The sequence below is a fragment of the Propithecus coquereli genome, unplaced genomic scaffold (assembly GCF_000956105.1).
Source record: "Propithecus coquereli isolate 6110/MARCELLA unplaced genomic scaffold, Pcoq_1.0 Scaffold353, whole genome shotgun sequence".
NCBI lineage: Eukaryota > Metazoa > Chordata > Mammalia > Primates > Indriidae > Propithecus > Propithecus coquereli.
In genome coordinates this window covers 2,111,386-2,136,870 of record NW_012149208.1, presented here as the reverse complement: position 1 = coordinate 2,136,870, position 25,485 = coordinate 2,111,386, and the positions used below count along the sequence as shown (strand labels likewise).

The 25,485-nt window shown below is 56.9% G+C and overlaps 1 protein-coding gene across 1 annotated transcript in view; it reads right to left on the bottom strand.

The window, feature by feature from the left end:
* FSTL4 (follistatin-like 4) overlaps positions 1 to 25,485 on the bottom strand; it is a 333,977-nt gene that overhangs the window by 157,628 nt on the left and 150,864 nt on the right. The window contains exon 3 of the mRNA XM_012651317.1: positions 13,163 to 13,411. Within this exon, the coding sequence (XP_012506771.1) occupies positions 13,163 to 13,411 (249 nt within the window). The remainder of the gene's footprint in view (positions 1 to 13,162; positions 13,412 to 25,485) is intronic.

Here is a 25,485-nt window from a genome sequence, read left to right as displayed (position 1 = left end):
GACATCTAAAAATTCGAAATCAAAACGTCAGACAGACCTGAGTTTGAATTGCAGCTCTCCCTCTCCCTGGCTGGGTGCTCTTGGGCAAGTCATTAAACCTCAGTTTTCCCCCTGGCAAGTAGGGACAACAATCGTCCTTGTGCTGAAGGGCTGTTGAGACTAACGTGGATAAAGTGCCCAGGGCGGACCCGGCACATAACCCGGGCTTTTGGACTTGGTTGTTCCCTGCCCTCCGTTCCCATCCAACCTGTGGTCTCTTAAAAAGGTGGGGGGGACGTGAGATCACAGCCGCTCGCTGCAAAGTTTGATGGCTACAGTCTCGGCCGGCTGAGTCCCCGTGGAGCTGTCCCCAGAGGAAACCTGGTGGTGCCCTCGCTTTGAGAGCTTTCTTGCCCAGCCTTCCAGACGGGCGCGTTCAAGTTGCATCTCGCTTCGTGCCAACTGCTTCTCTGCGTTGGTACGTGGGCTTCTGTGGGCATTCGCTTGCTGAGAGAAACCGCGTTTCCCAGCGGCGGGCTCTGCGTGCCTTTCCTGCAGATCCCCCTTTCCATGCCTCCCCGACACCCGCAGCTGCTTGTCCCGAGAGTCCCGACACTTCTCAACATGGAAAACCGGCTCCTTTCAAAGTGCTAGGAGAGCATGTACCGAGATAAGCCCGGCATGGACACACGACCTTCATGTGCCTAAAGTCTGGCCGGGGCAGGGTGGGGACGCCGGTGAGAGGGACAGACAGACGGAGCGACTGAGGAAGACGGGCGCGTTCCTCGCTGTGCCAACGAAGCCCTCGCCCCGCGTCTCCTGTGGCTGCGGCGGGACTTTCTTCCTTTGCGACGTGCTCTCGGGGGCGGCCACGTCAGACTGCCACGTGGGCAGAGGCGGAACGGGTGTGCACGTGACTCACTGCGTGAACATGGCTGGCTATGGCGACGCTCGGTGCCCACGGAAGCCGCAGCTTCCCCCCGCTTCCCCGTAGGGGGTGAGGGTTTTCAGGTGCCCACCATGTGGTGAGTCGCCCAGTCTGGTGGGGGAGGAGGGAGCGCACCCCTAGCGAGCTGCCCGGATATCTGCTCCGCTGCGCCCCTGCTGCGTGCCTGGTTACGCCCGTCCCACCCGCTCCTCACGGCTCAGCTCGAGGTCCCCTCCTGACTGCGGGAGTGGCCATCGGCGCGCAGCGAAAGGGGACAGGCAGGTTCCAGGTCTGGCACCGTCATTTGCCAGCTCAGTGACCGGGCGAGTTATCGGGCTTATCTTTGTCCCAGGACAGGCTAACCGGGAGGAGGAGACGTGAGCTGATGCCCCTCAGGCCCTGGCGGCGGGCGCCTGGCAGGTGCGCAGCGGACGGCGGCTGTTGGCGTGTCCACCCCACCTCAGTGGCCGCCCTCTTGCCTACTGCGCACGGCCGTACCCCATGGGGCGCCCTCGCTGCTGGTCTTGGGGGTCTGACCGCTATCTCCCAAGAGGCCAGCTCTTCTACCGTTTTTGCCTTTGTTTTGGCAACAGTGTTGGACTCTCGTGCATTCCTCTCTTCTCGGTTACTCACACAGCGTTGATCGGACATTAGAATCGACGGTCCAGGCCTTCCCACCAGCCCTGACGCCATCACCGGCATAACTGACACGCGCCCGTTAGCGAAGGCCTCGGCAGGGAAGGAAGACATGTCACGACGCACTGGGGCTTCTGCTTCTGTGACGGCCTGGGTGCGCTTTCTGGAGAGCACACTCTGGCCGCCGTGGTGAAGGCACAGGAGCCCTGGCTGTAGTGTAGGTCACCTTGGCCAACGGCTGGTGCTACCCATGGTCTCCAGACACAACCACAGAGGCAGGAGGAAAAGTCTCTCAGATGTGGCTGGGAGCAACCAGGGGTGCTGGCCTGGGGGCCGCGTCTGGCTCGTTCTGGCTCTAGGACGGAGCCAGTGGGAACTGCCTGGGTGGGCCGAGGCAGGCTCTCTGCAAACTTAGTGGAGACTTATACGTGATCCACTAAATTCCCGTAAGTCAGTCGAGGAAATTAAGCACCCTCCTTCATCATTTACCCACTGCAGTTTCCGGCAACGATATCTGACACGATTATTCGGACACCTTCCCATTTCAGGGGCCCCTTAGGCCTCGAGGAGCACAACCTCCTCTTTGTCAGATTCTCGGATTTGTCTCCAGATTCCTGGGGGTTTGTCTTCATCTTTTTCCCAGACGACACACGGGCGGCATGTTCTCTGAGCCCTCGCCGACCAGAGAACACTTTCTGCTGTTTCGTGTGGGCCAGCGATGGAAGAGTGGAAAATTCCTACATCACGATCTTATCGCCTCAAAACCCCACAGATGTTTTTCATCGCCTTCTTGCTTTTTAATGTTGCCGAAAAGTCTAAGGACAGAGGTGTTTTTCTTTCACATCAGTGTCTAAGACTCATCTCTGATGCATATCAGACCAGGCGGAGAGGTCGCCCCGGGGGAAGCCGGTGGGCCAGGACCACTCGGAACCCTGAAAGCAACACCAGAGTTTTCTCTCTGCCTGGACACCCCAGATGCATTTACAGTTTTTGAACCCTGAAATCTTAGCAACATATTTTGACTTATTTAATGAATGTTTTAGTACAAGGCAATTTTTAAAAATCTCTTTTGCTCATTGTGTGTGAATTGCTCTGGAGTCTTTAAGATGACCGATCACCAGGATGTTAAATCCTTCCTCTCTGTCCTACGTATCTCCTCTCCCGTTATGTTTCTAACCTTATTATTTCTCCCTTTCTATGTATTTTTGGGAGAGGTTTTCAAGCTCGCTCTCCATATTGGAGAACATCTGCGTGATTTCTGCATTGTTAATCTTGCCCTCTACGGCCTGAAGGTGCAGAAGGGGCTCCTGCAATCGCGTTTCAGCGTCCTCTTGTTCTTTCCTTGCCTCTCCCAGCTTCCATTTTATTTTTGACCATGGCTCGGCTGATTTATAATCCCGTTTTTCAGCTCATTTACGAGTTCATGTTTTCTCAAATTGAGAGCAGAACACAGTCGCTGTCTAAAACGTGCTTCTGTGTCTCGTAATAATTGTCCCCCAAGCACGCTCTGCACTGCATCTTAAGCGGGCGCCTCCTGCCTCTGAGCTGCAGACGCCAACTCCTGTTTCGCTCCTGTTCAGACAGGTCTGTGCAGGCCTCACCTCCGCTCGCTCTCACTGCAGCCCTGGTGAGACTGTCCCGACTGTGGAGTTGTAGCTAAATCCACTGCTACCACAACAAAATATCGCCCCCGAAGAGGGTCTTAGCTTCCCCGTAACTAGAACTTGTGGCTAAGCAGTTGAGGGACACCCCGAAAACCCACGGCTCCGTCCGTGGGTGGAAGGGAGAGCCAAGCAGCTCTCTGTTCACGTAACGAGGACGACGACCCTGACCTCCCCAGCACCACCTCAACCCCTCCTCCGGTGACCCCTTGTGAAACCTCTTCCTTGGGCTGGGGCATTTCTCTTTTGCAGCTTTGCAAGAGACCCCTTCCTTGGTCGCCCTTTCCTGACCAGAACCCACTGTCAGGAGAGGTTCTGCTATGAGAACCTTTATACTCTCTGACTCCTCTAATCTAGAGCCCCCTAAATCACTGGACGAACTCGGACAGGGAGAAATTCAAAATCTCAGCGGCGAGGGCCCATGCAGACCTAGGTCTGTACAAACTCCGCGTGCCTGGGTATAAATGAAAATCTCTGCAAATCCCTATAAAAACAAGAGCTTGGATTTATTGTATTTCAATGGAACACGGATCACGGCATGAACCATCTGAGCAATAAACAGAGACAGAAACGAGGATGCGGGGGGCGGGGGGGAGAGGGAGAGAGGGAGAGAGGGAGTGGGGAGGTAGAGGTACATAGGTGGACAAGCCCGAGAGCTCAGCCAGGCAGAACAGGTCGGGGAGGCTCGCAGAGGCATTTGCCAGGCCACTGGCAACCAGGCCTTTGGGCCACACCTTAGCTAACTGGCGGGGTCAGGAGTGGACTGGACACGAGCAGTGGGAGAGGAAACAAAAGTTCCCTAAGGCAGACAGGCAAAGAGAGATGCTGCTCGCTGCCTGGGTGAGCCCTTCCTTCCAGCTACAAAGAGAAATGCACGACTCAGACCCCCCTGCTTTTAGTAAGTGGATGGAGTTCATTGCAGCTGGCTATTTTAATTACCTGCAAGCAAAGTAATTTTGCTACTTTCATTTAGAGGAGCTTTTTGAAAGTAGTTTTCACTCTGATTGCCTTCATTAATGAGTGATCAAAATGCATCAAAGCAGAAGTGAACACACGAAGAAAAGCAGAGGGCAGGACTCCCCGGGAGGAGATGTCCAAACCCAGCAGGCGGGTGAAGCTCTGTCTTCCTTCATTAGCCCTGAGGACACTCTGGCTCTCCCGCGGCGGCTGGTGCAGGGCGGAGCACGGTGCCCCCACGACATGGACACACGGGCGGTTCCCAGGGCTGGGGTGCGGCACAGGCTGGGCCTCAGCGTCCTGTGGTTCTGTCCCTCGGTTCCCCTGGAGATTGGGGTTTGGTGCTGTCTCGTTCTTCATGCGTCCAGGGCCTCTCTGCTGGGGACAATTACCTGTGCAGGCACTCTGCTGATGGACGTTAGCAGTCACTTACTGTCCCCTGGTCACTGCATGGGGCTGCCCCTAACACCCGTGATTGATTTAATTTCTTCCCTGTCCAGGAATGTGGGCAGAGAGGCTGGGTGCCCAGGCCACCCGCAGGGAGGGCGAGGGAGGGAGGGAGAGCGGGAACCAGGAACAGCCCAGCCCCCAGGCCACTGCCCAACTCTTGCCCCCGTGTCCTCCTAGCCACTGGCCCCTTCCCTGCCTCCTGTCACCAGGCGGTGGAAGAACCCGGAAGGGACCCTGCATCTAGAAAGGGTGTAGAAGGCTGTCCTCCGGCCTGTTAATGAGCAGGACGCGCTTGCAGGCGGGCGCACAGAGTCAGCACGTTTGAGTTGTGGCTGGTCTGACAGCTGCTGAGTTTGTCACACAGATAATTAGATGAACTGCTTGAGCACAGACATTCAATATGCGGTGCCATTTAGCGGCGGCTACATGGGGGCCTTGATCTTAACGGAAGGCGCAGTAGAGAAGAACCTCAGAGAAGTCCCAGATCGACATCTTCTCGCTCCAGTAAACAGCATGTGACTCGTATTCCCCCGACATCCTTGGTGGCCCCCCACGCAGAGGATCCAGCCAGTCCTCGGAGCAGGCCCTCCCCACGAACCCACGGTCTCCTTTGCTGGGGCCTCTGACTTGTTGCGTGGAGGGTTTCTAGCCACACACTCGGGGGCCGTGAGGGGACTGCACCTACCCCTTCGTTTAGCACGTCCCCATCCATCTGTGCATTCTTCTAAAACACGAGCACAGCAGCTCCGATGAGCTAGGGATAAAAAGACGAAGCCAATGTCCCTACTTGTAAGCACAGCCGGCATGGCAGGAAGACGGGCACGTTACTGCAAAGTTACACCAGCAGGAGGGCCCTGCTCTCAGTAGACGTCCGCCGGCCCCTCGGTCGGCTTTGGGCTCACACAGGACGTCCCCTGGCCCTGCGGGTTTCCCTCAGGTACGGAATGACCTCGAGACGCTTGGCTGCGAGTTCCCGGGCAGATCCTTTCTTCTAGCCCAGGACATGCCCCTCCCAAGCTTTCCGGGGTGGTAATGAAGGGGGTGTCCTTTGACTTAGTGGGCGTGGTGGAGTCGTTAGAAGGTCAATATGACACAGTGGCCAAACACTTGGGCTCCTGATGGCCAACAAGGTCCTATGTGGATGACCTGCCCCACAGCCCTCGGGCCTCCCTGATTCCTCAGTAAGTTCCAGCAGCCCCGGCCCTCCCGTGCGTCCCCAAACACACCAGGCAAGCGTGACCTTAGGGTCTCAGCACTATTGCTACAGCCTGGGCTACTCTTCGCCCAGATATTCAAATGCCTTAGTCCCCAAACCCTAATCTCCTTCGGGTCTTTGCTGAAATGTTATTTCTCGTTTCAGAAGCTCTCGCTAACTGCCTTCCCTGCTTTATTCTTCCCCATGGCACTTGCCACCAAACAGAGTACTCCTGTTTACTGTCTCTCTCGCGAGACTGTACCTGCCACGAGGGCAGGACTCTGGTCTGTTTTGTTCCCGGCCGTGTCCCCTGACTTGTAGCAGATGCACGTCTGCCGAGTGCATGGACAGACAGACGGGTTCGAGTAGGAGAGCACCGTGGTCAAAGTGACATCTTGGAAAGCTCACTCGGAAAGCCACGTGGAAAGTGGGTTTGCAGAAGCATCTGATCTGGGGCTGGGGGAACAGCTGGGGCGTCACAGAGGCCACCCAGGCAGGAGATGGTGGGATGCACCACCCCAGGGGGCAGACGAGAGGGACTGAGATGTGGAGGAGAGGTCAGGGAGCAGACACAGTCGGGTCTCTGAGGCCTGGCTGGAACTGTGCGTGGAGGCGGGATGGAAAGAGGACAGAGCCAAGGAGGACCGTGGGGGACACGCAGGTCGGCAGCTGCTGGGGGGTCGGAGGGGTGGGGGCTGGTCCCTGGAAGACAGTGGAGCAGGGCTGCGGGGGACGACAGAGGCCACCGCGGGCGGGATGCGCAAGACCAAGCCCAGAAAGTGCCACCTGGACTTGGCATTCAGAAGGGTAATGTGATCTTAATGAGCTCAGTGGCAGTGGGCCGGTGGGGACAGGAGGCAGACACAGGTGCTGGGGCAGGGTGCAGGGAAGCAGAGACAGCCAGAGCAGGCAACGCTGCGGTGTCGCGGAGGGACGGAGAGAGGAGAGGTTAAATGGTACCTGGAGAGATGTGGGGACAGAAGCCAGCTCCTTTGGGCTGAGAGAGACAGAGCCTGCTGGTAGCCGGCAGCCGGGGTCACGGAGGAGCACACAGAGGAGGAGGAGGGGCTGAGACAAGAGGGAGGGGTGCCGGAACACAGCAGGAAACAGTGCAGGGCTGGGGCTGCAGCTCCTTTCCACAAGTGAAATCAATGCAGTGCGACGCTTTCTCAGCTCAATAACTTGCTAGCAATTTTTAATTACTGGAATGTAATTAATTCGCTCGAATCGCAGCAGTTCTGTGAAGCACACCACACATGCTGAGCCGATAACGTTTGCGGGGTGCTCACACCAAGACACCTCGCGCGTAAACCCGGAGGATATAGCCAACGATCACACGTGTTTGTCCAAGTCACTTTTCTCGATCCTGGCAGCAGGTGTCACGGACGGGAGGACCGAGCTCCAAGGCACGCGGGGCTGGGAGGCTGGGAGCTCACGCTCAGTTCCGTCAACCCCCAGTTGTCTGCACCGATGCTGGCGGAAGCCGCTGAGTGACGAGGGCATGAGAGACGGTCCAGAAAGGTCCCCACGCGTCCTTGCGGTCTTGGGGGTGTCTCTGGCTGAAGCAGCCCCGGGGGATGGCGGGGGTGGGTTGGGGCTGTTGGGGCTTGGGGCTTGCCCTTTGGGGCGTTCGGCGGGTTGGGGAGGCCTGCCGTCCTGGCCGTGCCAGTGTCCTCAGGTCCTGGTGCGGCCTTGGCATCCGGTGGACATTGAGTAAATGCCTGTGCGGCCGGGTGGCTTGGAGGAAGACGGTCAGACCCTCCTCGGGGGAGCTCGAAGTGAAGGCCAGGAGGGGGCTGGTACAGAGCGATCCCTTTGCAGGGGCCTGGACGGAAAGGCGGTGGGCCCAGGAGCGGAAGGGCAAGTGGAGGGACAGGAAGGGAGTGTGGCGAGGAAGCGGAGGCCGGCTCCGGAGCCGGACCAGGCACGGGAGGCGCGGCCCCAGAGGCTTCTCCGGCCGCCTCTGAGCGTCCGGGGTTTCCTGCTCTTTCTTTAGAGGGGAGACAGCGGTCTGGTTTTCTGGTGCCTGGCGGCCCTGTGGGTTTGAGGTGGCTGAACCACCTTCCCTGGAGAAGCTGCAGCTGGGCTTCTCGACAACCTGCAGAAAAGGGGGCCAGGCTCGGCGGCGGCACTCGAGGCCTTTCCCTGCCCATGGCCCCCGAGTCCTCCTTCCACACCGGGAAGTCTCCAGGAGAGAAGGATGGAGCAACTGCATCTGCTGGGAACGTGCCTTGCTGGGCCCCGATGAAACAGCCCCAAAGCTGTGGGTGCTTGTGAAGGGCCGGCTGCAGGGGCAGAGCCTGGGCCCTGGCCTTGGCTCTCCTGTGTGACTCGGGGCAGCTACTAGCCCTCTCTGGGCCTTAGGGTCCCCATCTGGGAAATGAGAACACTGGACTCACTTATCTGATACTCAGCCAGCTTGAGTTCGAACCGCCTCGCTTGGCACACAGGCCTCTCCCAGCTTGCTCCGACCCACCTGCCCCCTCGTACCCGCAGCCACACCCCTCCCTCCCAGGACGGGGCATTTAACCGTTTGCTCTTCCCTGAGACCAGAGGTGCTTCGCACCTGCACCCGGAGGAACCCTCCCCCGCCCTCTCACCAGGCAAACTCTCCCTTGCCCTTCACGATCCACCTCTGTCTCCTCCCGCACCTGCTCCAAACACTCCCCTTTCAGTCCTAAGCAGACGCGTTCCTCCCTCGGGCGCCGCTGGCATTTCCCGAGAGCCTCACGTGCACCCAGGAACTCTGTCCAGACTGGGGTCAGACACCTGGTTCTCCTCTTGCGTCCCTGTCACCAGGCCGGATGGACTCGGGTGACCCATCGCATCTCTTCTCAGAGGGTGAGACAGCTGGAGAAGGTGATCGTCAGATTTGGTCACCTGGAGGCCAAAGTCTAGGCATTCACTCAGTAAGTCTGCAGGACTGTGTTCTTCTCTCCCCAGGTTCCCAGAAGGACCCACGGCCCTGACTGCTGGTCCGTATCACACAGCACTGCCATGTAAGCGGGCCAGGGTCTCACAGCCTCTCGCACCTGCCCCTGGGAAGAGCCAGGATGTCTGCAATGACACCACCGTCGTCCTGGAGCTGTGACTCTCAGTGCTCGGAGGACAGTGTGCTCACTCCGCGCCAGGCACCGCTCGCTTCACACTCACGACACTCTGTGGGGTGGGTGCTATCATTACTGCCATTTTACAGGCAGGTAAGTGAAGCACAGAGACTCTGTGCGCCTTGTCCAAGGAGGCCCAGCGTGGATCCACGACCGATTCCAAAGCCGGGCCCTGAGCACGTGCCACGTTGCCCCCCGGCCTGGGCCTCGCTGACGTTCCCCCAGGCAGCTCCTCGCCGTAGCAGAGTTAAACCAAACCCCCATCCGTGCCCGGCAGCGTCCCAGCCCCGCACCAGCCCTCACTCGTCGGGAGAAGCTGAGTCTCGGGCTGAGGCCTGGGCTGCACCAACACGCCTGGGGTTGCCCGGAGCTTCCCCCGCCAGGCAGAAAAGACTTGCGGAAGGACAGACGTGCCCCTGGGAGGTGTGGGGCCTAATTTAAGTCCCTAAAGCAACAAGATTCGAAGTAACAACAGCAACAAAGTAACAAGAAGAAGAAAGGGAAAAAAAGGTGGCTCTGGGGCGGCTGGCTCTATCTGCTCTGCTAACTTGCAACGAAATGTTGGGTTTCTATGGCTGCTTGGTAACACTCGAGAAAAAAGGCTTATCAGTGAGCCTGTAGTATGTTTGATTCCCCTCTCCCCCCCGGAAATCGCTTCCTCTGATGGCTCTAACCGGGGGCTCCCCGCAGAGGGGCCGAAACGCACCCGCAGACGCTGTTCGTGCCAAGGAAGCTGAAGGGTCCACTTGAGACTGAACCTCTAACGGCCTCTCTTCTTGCAGAATTTCATGCTTGTTTGGAAACCTGCCTGACTATGAGACCGTGTCATCTGGTGTACGGCCACCCTGGCACGGCGAGCCATCGCCGGAGGGCGGCTCTCAGCAGCACAGGAGATAACTGAGAATTCAAAACAAGCCAGAAAACAATGTAAAAGTGTCCACGAACACACAAACAGGGACGCGATGTCACACGGTACCTCTGAAAACACAGACTCTGTCAGAAGTGCCACAGGGAGTGCCGCCCCCGTGACTCTGATTTCGCCACAGGAAGAAAGAGATACGACGTCTTTCCCACAGCGCTCCTGCCCGACTGTGGTTGGGAGAGATCCCGCTGGTGACTCGAGACCTGGGATCAAAGCCGCAAACTCCAGCTGAAGCGACGCCGTTGAGCTCAGTTCGGTTTTCACACGTGCTGACGATCCCTAAATGATATTGTAGCCCCTCCTGCTTTCACAAGGAACCCCATCGCCACGGCAACTGGAACATGCCACCAGAAGTTTTCCTGTAAACGGGGCTAGGATGCCGCCGCGTCTCCCCTGCAGTGTGGTGAGGGCTGTGGGTCCCCGGCCAGTCCTCAAGAGCGACCCTCCCCGCCGTAGCTCGGGGCTCTGGCCACAGAAGGCGTGCCCCAGACCGCGGCGGCGTGGCCCCACGCTCCGTCTCCTCGGTGCCCTGTTCTACACGCTCCAGCCCCACAAGAATGGCCTCCTAGTCACTTCCGGGGGCAGACAAAGTCCCAGAGAGTGAAGTCCTAAATTCTCTTTGTAATGTTTGGTAGAAATGGAGAATAGAAGACAATTTTAGAATTTTTGTTTGCACGGCAAAAAAAACGTGGTTTTGTTTTCTGTATTAATAATTCCCTGGAAATTTGGGACACAGACAAATTGTCATCAATGGGACTCAAGCCGGTGTTAAATATTCTGCTGCCCTATGGGACGCGGGCTGCGGGAGCTGTTCTTGGCGTCTTCTGCGATCCCTGCACCCTCCCGGCCTCGCTCTCCACAGAGCCTCTGTCACCTGTTTCCTCTGCTTCCTGCTGGAGCCGGGGTTCTGGTGACAGTGATGTGCTCACCCCAAAGCACCTGCTCTCCACCCACCAGGGCCCTGCCACCGTGTGCCGGGCACTCCCCATGGCCATGCCAGGGGAGGGGGGCAGCCTGGCTCTCCTGTCAGCCACACTGGGTCTGCGGCTCCGGAGGCCTCTCCGTGGCGTCCAGACCCACGGGACCTCTGCAGAAGAGAAGCCCGAGCCCCAGGTGGGCCCCTCCAGGACAGCGTCAGGTCTGACACTCAGCATCTTCCTCGCTCACCCTCCACCTACCGTGAAGCCATCTGGGACCTGAACCGTCCCCCTAAACCTCCTGGGTGGAGCCCTGGTTCCCACCTCTCTGCTCCACATTGGGGCAGATACATACCGACGGCTGGTGTCGTTAACACCGAATGCTCGCGACACGCCAGCTGCCGTGCGGAGAGGTGCTCGCACGGCACCTCCCTCGCTGCCGTCCAGGCAGGGGCAGGTGGGGGCTGCGCCCACTGAGGAGAAGGCCGAGCGCAGCAGAGCGAGGACCCCAGGCCACGCGGCAGGGGGTGCCGGAGCTGGCACGCGACCCTCCGTCTCTGTGGGAGCTCACAGGGACGAGGGGCTTAGGGGAGCAGCTCTGCTACACGAGGGGGTGGGAACCCGCAGTCTGTGACGCACCCGAGGATTCCGAAGGATTTGGTGGATAAATTCAATCAGCGTGAAGCAGAACCGAGCCCCGACACGCTCGACGCGCCAGCCCCACGCCAGCCCACCCCCAGCGCGCCTCCCCCAGCGGGTGTCGTGGCGGCTGGGGTCCCCTCGCGTGAAATGAGAGACGCCGTTTGAGTCACCGATGGCGAGGGAGCCTGCGTGCTCTGATGCAGACACAGAAACATTTGGAGAGACGCAATCTGGGGGATATTGGAAACCGGAGAATGGAATACCAGTCTAGAAAATTCAACACGGCCGATAAAGCTGCAGCGACCGGCCGAGCGTTTTCGTGGCACGGTCGCCGAGGACCCGGTGGTGGGCGCTGGGCGGCGCGTCCCAGCCGGGGGTGTTGTTGCCTCGGCTCATTGCGGCCTCGTTTCCATACCGTGTCTCACGCGCTCCGAAGCACCTCAGTGTTCGCGTCACAAGCGCAGCTGCGCAAGCGTCCGAGACCGTCCGCACACGGGACAAAGGCGCCTTTCCAGAACTCCGCGCTGCCCGGGGCCCTGCGCTGCCGCGGCTGCTACGCGAGGTCGGGGAGCAGCCCCTGCCTGGGTGCAGGGGGCACGGGCATGGGCCGGGGCCGGCACACCTGCACGGCACTGCTCGGGCCGTCAACACCCACGTGCACACGCGTGTCAGGCGTCACGCATGCTCAGGCTGGGAGCCTGTGAGACTCAGGCTGCAGCTCCGTCCTTTCCTCCCTGTGCCCAGCCCTTCACAGCTCCGACCGCTCCGGGGCCCTCGCCGGCCAGCGCCGCGGCACTGACCAGGTCTCTATCCCAAGCTTCCTCCCTCCGCTCTGCCCCGCCCCAAAGCAGGTCTCTGGCCTCACGCAACCCCGGGTGGGCTCTCCCGCCTCCAGTGCCCCTGCTCAGTCTCTGTGGGCCGTTCCCACCTGCCCACAGGCTGCTTCTGCCTTGTATGTCTCCTATTCATTCACGGGTGCCCATTTTTCTCCAGATAATAAATACCTCTGCAGGCTGCAGCATGTGCTATTCACTGGGGCCACACCTACGCAAGAATGTGCATGCTAACGCCTGCATCTCCGAGCATCTGTGAGCCGCCCTGCACCGTCCTCGTTGGTGCGAGGCACCCCGCTAGGTGCGGGGAACGTACCAGTGTGTAAAGCAGCCACGGCCCCACCCCGCGGCTCTTACCATCAAGTGGGAGCAGGTGCTGCCCTTATCTTCGGACCCAACCCCAGCACAAAGCACGGCCCCCTCTGGTGCCAACTCCACGACGTGCCGCGATGGCCGAGGAAGGGCTTCCTTGCCTTGCTCGGGGTGTGGACGGGCAGGGCATGGAAAGCGTTTCCATCAGCAACCGCTCCAGGCCAGAGTTGGTGCCACTACCACGCCGGGACCACGGAGCCGTTGTCCGTCTGGCCACAGTCTGTGCACAGCACGGCCTCCTGAGTCGTGGGACTCCGTGCAGACGGGTAAACATGGTCCCTGTCACCATCCCACAAGGGCCTAGCCTATGTGGAGACCAGGTGAACGCCTTGCTGTCTGGTCCCGAAAGGACACATGAGCAGCGCCAACCAGGGTTGAGTTCGACCTCCCCGGATTCAGACGGAAGATGCGTCACTGAAATGCCACCGTGGCCGTTTGTCACACACTGGTCTTCCTCTTTCTTTATTTCCTTTACCACATGCAACCTGCAGACCCAGCACCCGGCTCACTGCCCAAAGCGCACTAGAAGATTAAAAGCACAGGACAGGGAGCCCTCTTCCTACCTTTGAGGAAACAGTCCTTGCCGTGGACGGCGACGATTTTCTTCCCCAGCAGGCAGGCGGCGCGGTGGAGCTCGCAGTGGTTTTCGTAAAACCTGCCGTCGGAGCCGCACACGGGCACGTAGCTGGGCCTGCAGGCCTCCAGGCACCGGCACGCCGGCCGCCCCGTCTCGCTGACGAGCACACACCGGCTCCCTCGGCCGCAGAACTTCTTCCCGCAGGAGGCCGGCAGCCCGCCGTGGCCGGAAAGCCCTGCCAAGCACACAAACACGGAGGGTCAGCCGCGAGCGCTGGGGGGCAGGGGTTCCAGGCTTCCCCAGGGGCTCGCAAGCAGAGGCCCCATTTGCCTGGGAAGCTGGGGCTACCCAAGGGGGGGCTTGCGGGGCTTGGGGTCCCCGACAGAGTCCCTGTCTCTCCAACAACAGGCTACCACTGCTACCGAGAAGGGCGTCCGAGGGCGTCCTGCCGGGCAGAGCTCAGGTTTTACGGCTGACTCTCTCCGCACTCCTCAGGTATGACACCTACCCATCCCGGGACCCAAGGAGGGCTTTGGATGAGCTCTTTTTAGCCTCTTTCTAAGGCTCACTGTTCCTGCCGCCAATTGAAAACTGAAGACACCCGGCCATTCTGTGCTCACAAAGAGGTGCCTCCTGCCAGAGGACAAAGCCGGCCACCACCGTCTCCAGGCCCGAGACAGCCTCCTGGACTGAGGAGCCTACGGAAATCGAGGACTTTCTACAAAAGGGGTTCCCTCCCCCTTTCCTTCCTTCCTTCTGTTCCTTTATCCCGTGATGACGCTGGGCCGGGCTGTGTGCTAGGAGCCCCAGGGTCCCAGAGATGAAGGAGTCCTCTCTCCGACCTTCTCATTCTGTAAGGTGACGACACCCATGCAGGTTTAACTCTGATCTGAGACCGAGTGTGACCAGGGCCACGAGGCAAGGTCAGGCAAAGAGCTACGGGGGCCAAGGAGCTGCTTTTTAGGGAAGTGAGTGGGGCAGGGGTCGTGGAGGTGGAGACGGAGAGGAGGAGGGCTTTCCCAGAGACACAGGGGGACTGGGCCCGGCTCTCCCAGCTGCCCTGCAGGTGGCATTTGCCATCTCTGGTAGGAGCCCAGATGTGCTGCACGGGGATGGGGTAGGAGAGGCAAGGCGTGGTCCTGGGAGACAGAGGGCCGGGCAGAAGAATCTGGACATGATCGTGTAGGCACTGGGGAGCCACTGCAGAGCATAGGGAGCGAGTGTGGCATGAGAAGAAAGCAGTGCTAGGGGTCTGGGAGGGGGTGGGGGACAGCGTAGGCAGGGAGGCCAGAGGCTGGCCTTTTCCTCCGGAGAGAACACGGTTCTCCTCGGCACACAACACAGCAGAGCTACCGGCGGCCTTTCCTCCCTCCGGTCCTTTCCAGCGCAGTGTGTGGCTGTGGGCAGGAAGGCCCTATGCATGGTGGCTGTCACGTTGCTTGTTTGTCCCCTGCACCCACCACACCCCCACAGTGATCCCAGGCAGGGGCGCCCGGAGAGCACAAGCGAAGCGGGCAGGGCGGCGGGTATCTCCGAAAGGGCGCACGCGAGTGGAAGGCCAGACAGGCCGCTGCGCTCCACGCCGGGAGCCCGGAGCGCGAGATGATTGGCAGGCGTCACCGACGGCGACAGACGGGAAGTTGGGAATTACACGGGGACATCCAAACACAAATAATCAAAATGTGAGTGCAGATTTTACGGCCACAGAAGACTTTGCTTTCAGTTCTAATTAAATCTTTGTCAGAATACAAGACAACACGGCCCTGGTCGTCAAGACTGAACTTTCAGCCCCTGCTCCTACCCTGCGGGGTTAAAATCTCTAAGGAAAAAAAAAAATCTTCTTTTTCTTGTTTTTGGTTAAGTCTGCTTTTCATCATCATAGATTTGAAAGGAAAAAAAATCAGTTATTGGCAGATTAACTGCTTGATTCAATGATTCAGTTAAATTCCTCCAGCCTTGGCAAGCTAAGAAGTATTGATTTTTCTGGAACCCTAATAAACTAGAAGGTTGAAATATCTCTGAGCAGCGTATAAGCGCAGATCCTAAGTGAGCGTGAGTCTCTTTTATCCACTTTGCTAATTGTCCGTGTGTCGCCGTGCAGGCCCGCTGGCGTTCGCGCCCCTCTGCCGCCTTCCCGCCACGGCTGACGGCGGTGGGGGGCTGGCAGGGAGGGAGGGAGGGCAGGCCCTGGCAGGGGGGGCTCCGGGGCAGCAGCCCAGCTCATGGCATCTGTGCTGCTTTGCCATAGAGCGTGTTTGATTAGCACGATTCTCCTGGGTTGTTAGAAAATGGGTTATCCTGGAAAGTGCTGGAGGCTACCAGAAGAAACTAACACAGCTCTGAAAATATCCGCCTTTGTTTCTTTCCCAAGATAGGGCCTGGACACAGAGCCTCACCACTGGATCCCTGTTTTAATAAACTTCCCGCGCAGATTGGGCGGGAACCCCGACCACCCCTGCTCAAGAAACAGAGGCTGAATCTCAGCTCTGGCCTCTCAGAGCCCGCTTCGCGCTTTTTCTCCGGCTGTCCCTCCAACGCCCCCCGTTTCTCTCTCCCTCTGGCCGAATCGGCTCCAATGGACCGCTGGGGCCATTTCTTCCGCCAGGTGCTCACTGCCAGCTCGTGTCCAAGTGTCCCCTCTCTGAGCCCCTACTGCAGCGTCTGCCCCATGCTCCGCCCCACTCTCTGCCTCAGGAGGCCCCACAGGTGCTGGGTCTCTGTCCTCACGTGGCCCCAGTACGCTCAAGTTTTAAGAAACACAGGGTTTTAAGAGCTGATCTCCATAAGGCTGCCTTAGTGCAGCTCGCAAGCCAGGGGAGGGGCTGGCATGGGGAGGGGTGGGGGCCCCACATGCGGTGACCTTCAGGGGGCACCTTCCCCTTGCCTCCTCCAAAGGGGGCAGAGGGAATGGAGGGACAGGGTATGAGGGAGGCGGGTGTCCAGGAGGGGCCTTCTGGGGTAACGGAACTAGAACCTGGGGAGGCAGAGCAGGAAGGGGCTGCAGAGACCACCTGATCCAGCCCAGGCCATCCAACCAAAGCCAGCTCACGGTGGGTTGGGAGAACCCGCTCTCCCAGTCCTCTCCTGTGAAACTCCGGTGTGCCCAGATCCCAGCGAGCGCCTCTGAGGACCAGCACCACACGGGGCCTCCGACGCCCACGCTGGATTAGCTGGCGGCTGCGACTCCCACCGCCTTCCCCTAGGCTGTGCTCCGAGGGGTCAGTGTTAAGAAAACACCTGCGCCAACCTGTGGCCGCAGAAGTTGTCAGGAACACTCAGGTTCTCTCTGACGTGGAAATCGGCTGTCAGCAAATATTTGATTCCTAATTACTTGCAATTAAGACGAAAGTAGCTTTAAACCCTGCATGTGCCCCTCACAAAGGCGTTGACAGCTGGCCCCAGGGAGAGCTGGGAACACCGGGGCAGAGGCAGGCCGGAGTCCGATCCACGGCCTCGCAGACGCTGACCCAGGGGTGGGGTCCTCATTAAACACGCCCCCGTGTCACCAACTTCCTCCTTGTCACTAACACAGAATGAATTCCCCACTCCCACCAGGACGATGATAAAATCGTAATGGGAAAGGTAACCGAGCGAGACCACCGGCAACTGCCGACGGTATTTATGAGGACTACCGTGATGCGTGAAAAGATATAATGTGCTTAATTTATGGTCGTAAAGAAAGCCGTTTACCCAGGTTAAAAACTGATCATCTTGCCAAATAAGCTGCTTTTCAACACTAATTAAATCTACCAAACACGGTGAGAGATGGGAATTGCTACATTGAAGTTATGGCGGCAGGAGACACAAGTCCGTTTGCACCAGTTGGTGCTAAAGGCGCCCTCTGTGGTTTGGATGCGGACTCTCGGTAAGAATGTCACCGACTCGGGGCTGCGGTACAGGTGGGCGGTGGTGGGACCGCGGCAGGCGAGCCCTCCGGACCCCGGGGGAGGGCACGAGGGACCTGGATCCTGAGACGGGCGACAGAGGGAGGGGCAGCCTCCCCACCGCCGGCTCACGGCGACCACGTCTGAGGATGGCTCTGCTTCCAGACTCTGCCTCGGTCTCTGTGACGGGCTCCTTGGCCCAGAGTAGACCCGAGAGTGCCCCCCTCTCAGGGACGGTGCCCCAGAGGACGCAGGAGGGAAGACCTGGTACTTTTCCACTTGGGGACGCTAACCGCCTGCTGGCCTGCTCTGCCCAGCGCAAAACTTGCGTGAGTCCGAGAACTCCCCTTCTGCTTACCGTTGACGGGACCCTCCCCGCCGACCTTTCCTTTGACGAGGCCTGGGGGGTGACCCCCTGTCTCAGTCGGGGGTCCTCCTCGGCCTCCTCCTGCAGCTGCCAGCGCCCCCAGCAAAGGACGTGGGGCTGAATCCCCACAAGCTTGCCCCCGCCACTGTGAAGCCACAGGGAGGAGACCGCTGGGCCCTGGGGAGGCTGCTCACTGCAGAGCCCGCAGCGGGCTGAGAAACGCGGCCGCGCACGCGGAAGGCGAGAGGCAGGCGCACGGCACCAAGGACCTCGCGAACCTCGCCCGCTGCTGCCACGGACCCCCGCCCGGCACGGCAGCTGCCTCAGCTTCTGCGGACACAGACACTCGTTCAGCAGCCAGGTGCCCCCCCCAGGCAGACACGCCCCACACGGGGATTGCTCCTTTGTCTTTTATCGGGGCATCCACACTGATCACCGGGGAGCTGTGGCCCCGCCTCGGCTTGGGGTCGGCTTAAGGCCCAGAGCTGAGGACCTGCCCGCGGAAGAGCCACCTGTGCAGAGACGGGCAGGTAGGTAGGGCGTGGGCCCAGGGGCTGCTCATGGGCCCAGTGCTCCTCCCCGCTTCGAGACAGCTCACGCTCTCGGACACGCCCAAGGTGGTCCAGAGACAGAGCGCTGTTCAGGGCTCACCCCCGGGTTGCAGGGACTGCCCAAGTGCCTCCTGCGCAGCTGCAGAATTCGGGTTTGTGTGGGAGCCAGGCAGAGGCCGGCTCTCCGGTCTGATGCCACCTCTACCCCCAGGTGAGGTGGGCAGTGTCGATGCGTCACTTCAGGAGTTCTGCCTGCCAGCCCCCCACCCACTCAGGAAATACCCACTGAGCACCCACCATGCACCAGACCCGACTAGGGTGCTGGGGACAAAGACAGGACAGGGTCCCGTCCTCAGGCACTTGCACTGCGGTGCAGGAAGACACGGAGAGTGAGCCGACAGACAAGCGAGACGAATGTGCACTGTGCCCAACGCCGGGAAGGAAACACACAGGCTTCCGCGGGGTCGCACTTCAATCTGGGGTTGGGGCAGACCCTTTGACACGGACCTGACCTGCGATCTGAACGTGGGGAGGACGGAGACACGGGGAGGGCAGCGCGGAGCAGGCTGGGTGCCTGGGACCGTGCGTGCAGGGCGAGGGAGCCGGCACGGGAGGAGGCCCGGCTCACAAAGCCCGCTCTGGGGCACACGTTGCCAGGCAGAGCCCGACGGCAGGCAGGTGTGAGGCAGGTGCGAAGACGCCATCTTGCCCCACTGGACCATGGGGCGAGGTCCTGTTGCCGTGACATCCAGCCCTCCCCGCTATGCTCCTGGCTGAAAGAGGGTGTCCCCGAACAATCCTACAGGCCAGAAAGCTCTCGGCACCTCAGGGCCGCTGCAGGGAAGACAGCAGCTCTCCCCGGGCTCTGACCACAGGCCCCCCTGGTGGGGGCCCCAGTTCCGTCTGGATGCCCTGGGAGCTGGGGCTGCCTCCGATCTACTCCACCCTATAAAGTCTCATTCATACTCAGGCATTCGGAAGAGCATCCATATGTGTTCACACACAGCCAGAGAGGGCAGTGCGTGAAGTGACCACCATCTACTGAGGCACGCCATGCGCCAGGGACGATGCTGAACACTTAGAATCCATGGTCTCACCTGACTCTTGTTTAATTCTCATCCCAACCCTATAAAGTAGACATGCAGGCCTTACTCAGCATGTGTTTGTGGCATGAATGTGTGTGCCCACTGTACAGATTAGGAAGTATGAGTCAAGATGTGACTTGCCTACGGTCAGACAGCAAGTAGGTGGTAGAGCCTAGATTTGAATCAGTCTCACTCTAAATCCCTCAGATTTGGGATAATCTACTCCACTGGGGATATGGTCCCTGCCTCAGAGGACTCCTGCCAGGAAGGTCCAAATGTCCACAGTCTGAGCTTCTCCAGTGTCAGTATGTATGCAGACATTAGCAACCCTGGCCCGTAGGACCCCTGCTGCTCACACACCGCATGGACACCTGGCTTGGAGGCTTACAGTGCTATGGAAGGAAGCCCTGCTCGGATCGGAGAACATCACAGGCAAAACCCACTCCTCACCGTGCCTGGACACCCGACCCCACTGTGATGTCTCCCAGCCTCAGCACCTCCCTGCCCCCACCCCACCGTTTTGCCTGCAACTGGACAGGTGACTGCCGGGCAGATGTGATAGGCTCTCAGTGACCACAGGTGATTTTAAATCCAGCCACAGGCCAGGGCTCTTCCATGCTGGATGAAAGCAGAACCCTGACCAGCTCTGAAAGACTTGATCAGATTCTTCAGTCCCAAAGCTTAACAGAAACACACAGTTTTCCTTGCCAGAAGGTAAGGTAACCTGTCATGTGTACCGCCTACAGATCCTGAACCGAAGTCTGACAAATTGGCTTCACAATAAACCACTAAGTCAGAGTCAGCAAAGCCGGAACGTGGGGAGAGAAGGAAGACCTTTGATCTGTCAGTGCAAATCTCAGTTCTGTCTAAGGAGTTTGCATCTAACGGGTTTGTGTCAAACCAAAGCACAAATATGTTTCTACATATTGTCCGACCTTCCCTGGCAGGGCGTTAGGAGGTGGATATTTCTGGTCACAGAAGAAGAACGAACACCAAACACAAGTGCCAAAGTATACTTTTCAAAAACTTAAAAGCATAACCCCCGACTGGCAAAAAGCAAGCAAGTGTTAAAGCTTTGTTCAACTCAGCAGTGAGGGAACCACACACAGGAGGGCGGAGCTGGTTCGAAGGGGAGTCTGGGGAGTTATGTGGGCGTTAGAGAAAGAGGGTTGGGGAGAGCGGCCTGGGCTGGGCGTGCAGCTGGTTAATGACCCGCAGGGTAAGAAAAACACAACCTTTGGGATGAGCTTGTCCACTGGAAAAAATAATTTGCTACTTTACCGGGAACAAATACACAAGTTAACATTAACTGCACAGTTTGGGCCTTTAATCGACGGCAAGTAGTGAGTTGGTAAAAAGATGCAGCCAGGATCAGTAAATGACGTTCGGGTGGGCCTGTTAAACAGGGCCCTGATGTGACGCTGGGAGGACCTGCCGCCACCCTCCCTTGGCCTTACTCCCAAGTGTTGGGCACTTTTCTCAATGCTACCAAAGTGGCTACAGTGACCGATGTCACCTGAGGAGGTTGCCAAGGACTCTGATCCTTTTCCTCTACCTGGGGCCTCTCCTTCCTTGGAAGCCCCCAGCCCCCACAAAAAGACCCCAGAAAGGGAGGAACAGGAGGCCCCAAACCACTTAGCTCAGCTTCACTGAGGCAGAGAGAACTCTCTTCTGGAAAAGGCCGTGGTAGAGCAGAGAGAGGAGGAGCCGGACCTAGAGGCCGTGCGAGCCGATGGTGTAGCACCTGGCGGCTGCTGCGCCAGAGCGTTCCACAGTGCTCACGTAAAGAGCTTGGCACGTAGTAGGTGCTCAATTCGCATGTTCTGAATTAGCGAAAGACTGAATAACGAGGACCAGGAAAGAGGAAGCCAAGTGCTGCCAGGCGCGGGGTAGGCACCGTCTTCGGGAGGCGGCCTTCGTGGAAAGGGGAACACGTTTATGTTGGAAGTACTGAATGGCGTTAAAGGGCAGACTCAGAACAGCACGCTGTGAACTACCCCGAGGAAACGCTGCCCTTGCGGGTTCCCTGGCGTCGGGGGATTGCTCGGCCCCGGTACACTTGGCTCAGCGCCACGCAGGGGGCTCTGACACGACACGTTCTGAGGGCAAAGTGACCAGGCTGATCCGCAGCACGGACTCCGCCTCCACTCGACGCTAAGGTGGCGTCAGGTGGTCACCAGCCCCTGGCCAGCTGGTGCACGAGCGGTCCCGGATCCTGGACCCAATGCCGGGGCAGGCTGCCCACAGCTCGGGCCCACGCACCAGGGACAGGTCCTGTGGCTCCTCTTCCTCCTGGGAGCCCTGGACACAGCTCTGCCATCTCGCCCTCTGCAGCGGGTGGCGGTGAGGCTGCCTGGCCCGCTGTTTCCAGAGCCTTCCCTCCAGGCCCCACGGGCACACTCCACCCGGAGGAGCTGCCCCGGGGTCCCTGCTCCCCTGGCTCCTTGGACGCGGCAGCGGGCCCCGGGCGGCGGCCTTCGCGCGGTCGCTGCGGTCTGCGCCGGGCCAGGCTCCTCTCCCCCACGCGGAGCTGGGCACGGGGCCCGGCGGGTGAGCGGCAAGCTGTCGTGAAGACACGGCAAAGACTCGAGACCAGCCGGCTGCCGCGCTGAGCCGTCAGAAATCCGTGGTTTTACGGACACAGACGCAGGGACGGGCTGAGAGTGGGAAGCCGGGCGACTGTGGGGGCGCTGGGGCGGGAGAACAGAGCCCCGCCGTCCACGCGGCGGTCTCCCCCACGTGGGCCTCGGCTTGCCTGTCCAGGACACGAGAGGGCTCGCCTCCTGTCTGTGAATTCGGGATGCCTGTCACAGCGGTGCTTTCCCGTGATGTCTGCCGGCTGTGAGAAAACCACAACAGTCTTTCCGTTGTCCCTTTGTTTGCCCATCAAGCTGCCTCGACTGGCTCTTGAAGGGTCATTTTGGAGACCTTCTCGGAGGAAACGCTGCGTGGAAACGTGAAGTGCGACAGGATTTCGCCCTCGGGAGAGTTTCTGTCACAAAATGGCTCCGTTTGGAGCACGTCCTCCAAATACCTTCCCGTCCCCGTTCCCGTTCTTTGCCTACAGCCTCGTCAGCTGGCGTCTGTCTTCGCCTCTGTCACCAGACCCCTCATTTTCCTTCGGGTACTGAGCTCCCCGTCACTCTCTCCAGCTCCTGGGGCTCCCGCGATCCCGTAGCCGAGGGGACCGGACGCTGCTGCCCCCGGCCGGTCTCGCCGCCTCACGGAGGCCCCGTCGCGTGGCCTCTGTGCCGCTTCTCCGCCGACTAATGATGCGAGGCCACGACACCCCGGCTGCCTGCAGTTATTCCAAGGATTGCTGTGTGGTCCCTCAGCGCCAGCCTCTGTGACGTTCCCGCGCCTTGTTCTTTGAGACCTGCCAGCACGGAAGGGATCTTAATTCTCTTGGGCCCCTACCTGCCGTGCAGGGGCTGCCCTGGGCCCACACGTGCCTTGATTGGACCAGCTGTCACCGATGTGTCTCACAGTGACCGTGTGCTCTTCTCTGTGATTATACTTTCAAAGAAAAAAAATGGGAACTCAATTAAAATGTCTAATATTCGCACAGAAAATGACTATTTTCTGATCAGTAGGGTGTCAATTTCTCCTCTCAGAGATGTGCCCTTTTCTCTCGACAGGATTATCAGCCATAAGAATATGTCCTGGGTCATAGCAAGACAAAGCTTAGTACCAGCACCAAGTAGGCACTTTTCTTTCTTCTATTCTCAGCTTCAACTTTCGGGCTCAGTGGAGGCAAGTAGCCACGGAGGCCTCTGGCAGGTGGGCCGGAAGGTCCCTCGGAGGCTGTTCTGGCTGAGTGGGGGGCTGGGTCTGCTCTCGCCCTGAGACCAGGTGAGCACAGGGACAGCCAGGGATAGAAATCCTCCTCCAGGTCGCCATGGAGGTCTGACGGCCGTCTGCTTCCACGAGAGGCCCACGGGTCAGTGGCTGCCCTATCGGACACTGCGTGTGAGGCCGCTACCGCCTGAAGGTACTTCAGTGTCCGACGTAAGCCCCAAGGAGCAGGCAGTGAAAAATGGCCGGATGTGTTGGGAGGTCCAGCCTCCTGAGAGAGGAAGAATGACCAGAATCAGAACCGCCAGAGGAGAAGCGGTGGCAACTTAAATGGTGACAACAAACTACCCAAACTCCCGGAGAACCAAAAACAGCACAAAGAGGGTTTTCGAGAAAATCATGATTTTTGAACCAAAAGGAAAATCAGAGGAATTTAAGGAGTGAATAGACCTTACTGAGACTCAAATTAGTGGCTTCCAAGATCAGAGATGACATATCTCAAAATCCAGAGTGAAAATAGAAATGAAAGAAATCTTAAAATACAATAGTCATTCCAAATAAAAGCTTAAGGGAATGAGAAATGGAGGAAAACTCCTTCACTGTGTCATCTTAAACAACCAATCACTAAGTGTTTCCCATCAAAATCGGGAGCCAGACAGAGATACCTGTTATCACCGTTCTTATTAAAAAAGGAAGTATGATGAGACAAGAAAGTGAAATAATCATTAACATTTGTAAGACAAAGACAACTAAAAACTCTCTCTTTTTGCTGATTGTGGATCTGTATACTTAGAAAACCAAGGGACTCTAGTGACCAAGTATGAAAATTACAAGAGAAGTATGACGAACTAGTTGGACAGATGTTAAATATGCCAAAAATTAATCATTCTTTTTGACGTTACCAATGAATAATAAGAAATGCAAAAGGGAAAAATAGTTTACTCACAATAATGGCAAAAGCCACCAAATGTTTATGAATAAATTTGACAAGAAAGCTACAGGACCTATGTGGAAAACACCATAAAATCCTACTAAAGCTCATAAAATAAGATTTGAACAAATGTAAAGACATTTCTTATTCTTGGGTGGGAAGACATTACCATAAATTTACAAATTTAATGCAGTCTTTTTGGAATTAGATAAAAATGATCTTTAAAAGTTCATTTGAAGGAATAACTGCCCCTAGATAACCAATAAAAATAAGAAAAGAATAGTAAAGGGATGTGCCTGCCCAGATACCAGAACATCGAACCAGAAAGCTGCTGGGATAAAATCAATATGATATTGACCTTGGAATAGACAAATCGATGACTTTGATTTGGCCATAAAATTGAAGAGAGAATCCAGAAATAAATCCCAATGTATGTGAAAATTAGATGTTTGAAAGAGCGACCATTCTAATGGGAAAAAGATAGCTATGCGATCCACGATGCTAGAGCAACTAGCTACCCACCTGGAATAAAATAACACTGGAAACCTATTTCACACCACATAAGAAATCAAATTCAAATAACTACAAATGCTTAAATTATTCTTATTAAATAATTAGCAGACATAAAAAAATACCCATGTACTTTGCGGCGAGCATAAGCATTACTACATAACCACCAACCGTACAATCGTGTACTCGCCCATCCATTGAGAGAAAAAGAACAGTTTCGTTAGTTTTGAATTTCCCCATTTCCCTCTCTTCAGTTCTAATCCCTCATTCCCACGAAGAAGGAACCATTATCCTGAAGTTTGTGTTTATTATTCTTTTGCTTTTCTCTGTAGTTTTATCTCACTTTGTACTGCTGAGCAATATATTGTTTGTTTTTAAGCTTTTGAACTTTATACAACTGAATTATACGGTACGTATTCACGTGAAACCTCTTTTTCAATCACACACTGTTTTGTTTCACCCATGTCCCTGCACAGGCCTGAAATTCATTCATTTTCACTCACAGCACCCATTGTATACACACATTATTTTTTAAATCGTCTATATTAGGCAGTTTACTTGCTTTTTTAGGTCGTCTTCTTTCTCTTTTCTATTTTGAATCAAATACTTTACCTCTTTTATTTTTTTCTACTCATATAAAAATTAAATATAGTCTCTTACTCTTCCGTTTACCACAAAATTTAAAATGGATAATTAAGTCTAAAGTTAATCAATAGTTTTACCTTCCACATGAAGAACCTTAGAACGAGTGAATTCTAATCATTCCTTTCCGAACAATACCCTAGAGTAATTCTATCTTTATTTCTCATAATTCCTTCTTATACCTCAAATTCTCTCAGTTTGGCTTGTCCAAAATGTGCTTGTCCATTTTTTCCTCAACTTAAAGAGTTCTTTATGCTGTGTAAACATTTCTATGTTTGTGCATTTTTTTCCTTTCAATGTGATAAACATGCTGTCCCCCTGCCCTCTGGCTTTGCGGAGGTGTCACCTGATGGCCTTTTCATTCCTTTGCAGGTAAATCCCCCTTTGATCTTTGGATAATTTTAAGATCTTCTCTTTGGTTTTCTGCAGTTTCCTGATGATGTAAGTATGCATATTTCTTTTCTATGTCTTTGTATTTATTCTGCTTGTAATTCATCAGGATTTGCGTCTTTCATCAATTCTTGAACATTCTCAGCCATTTTCC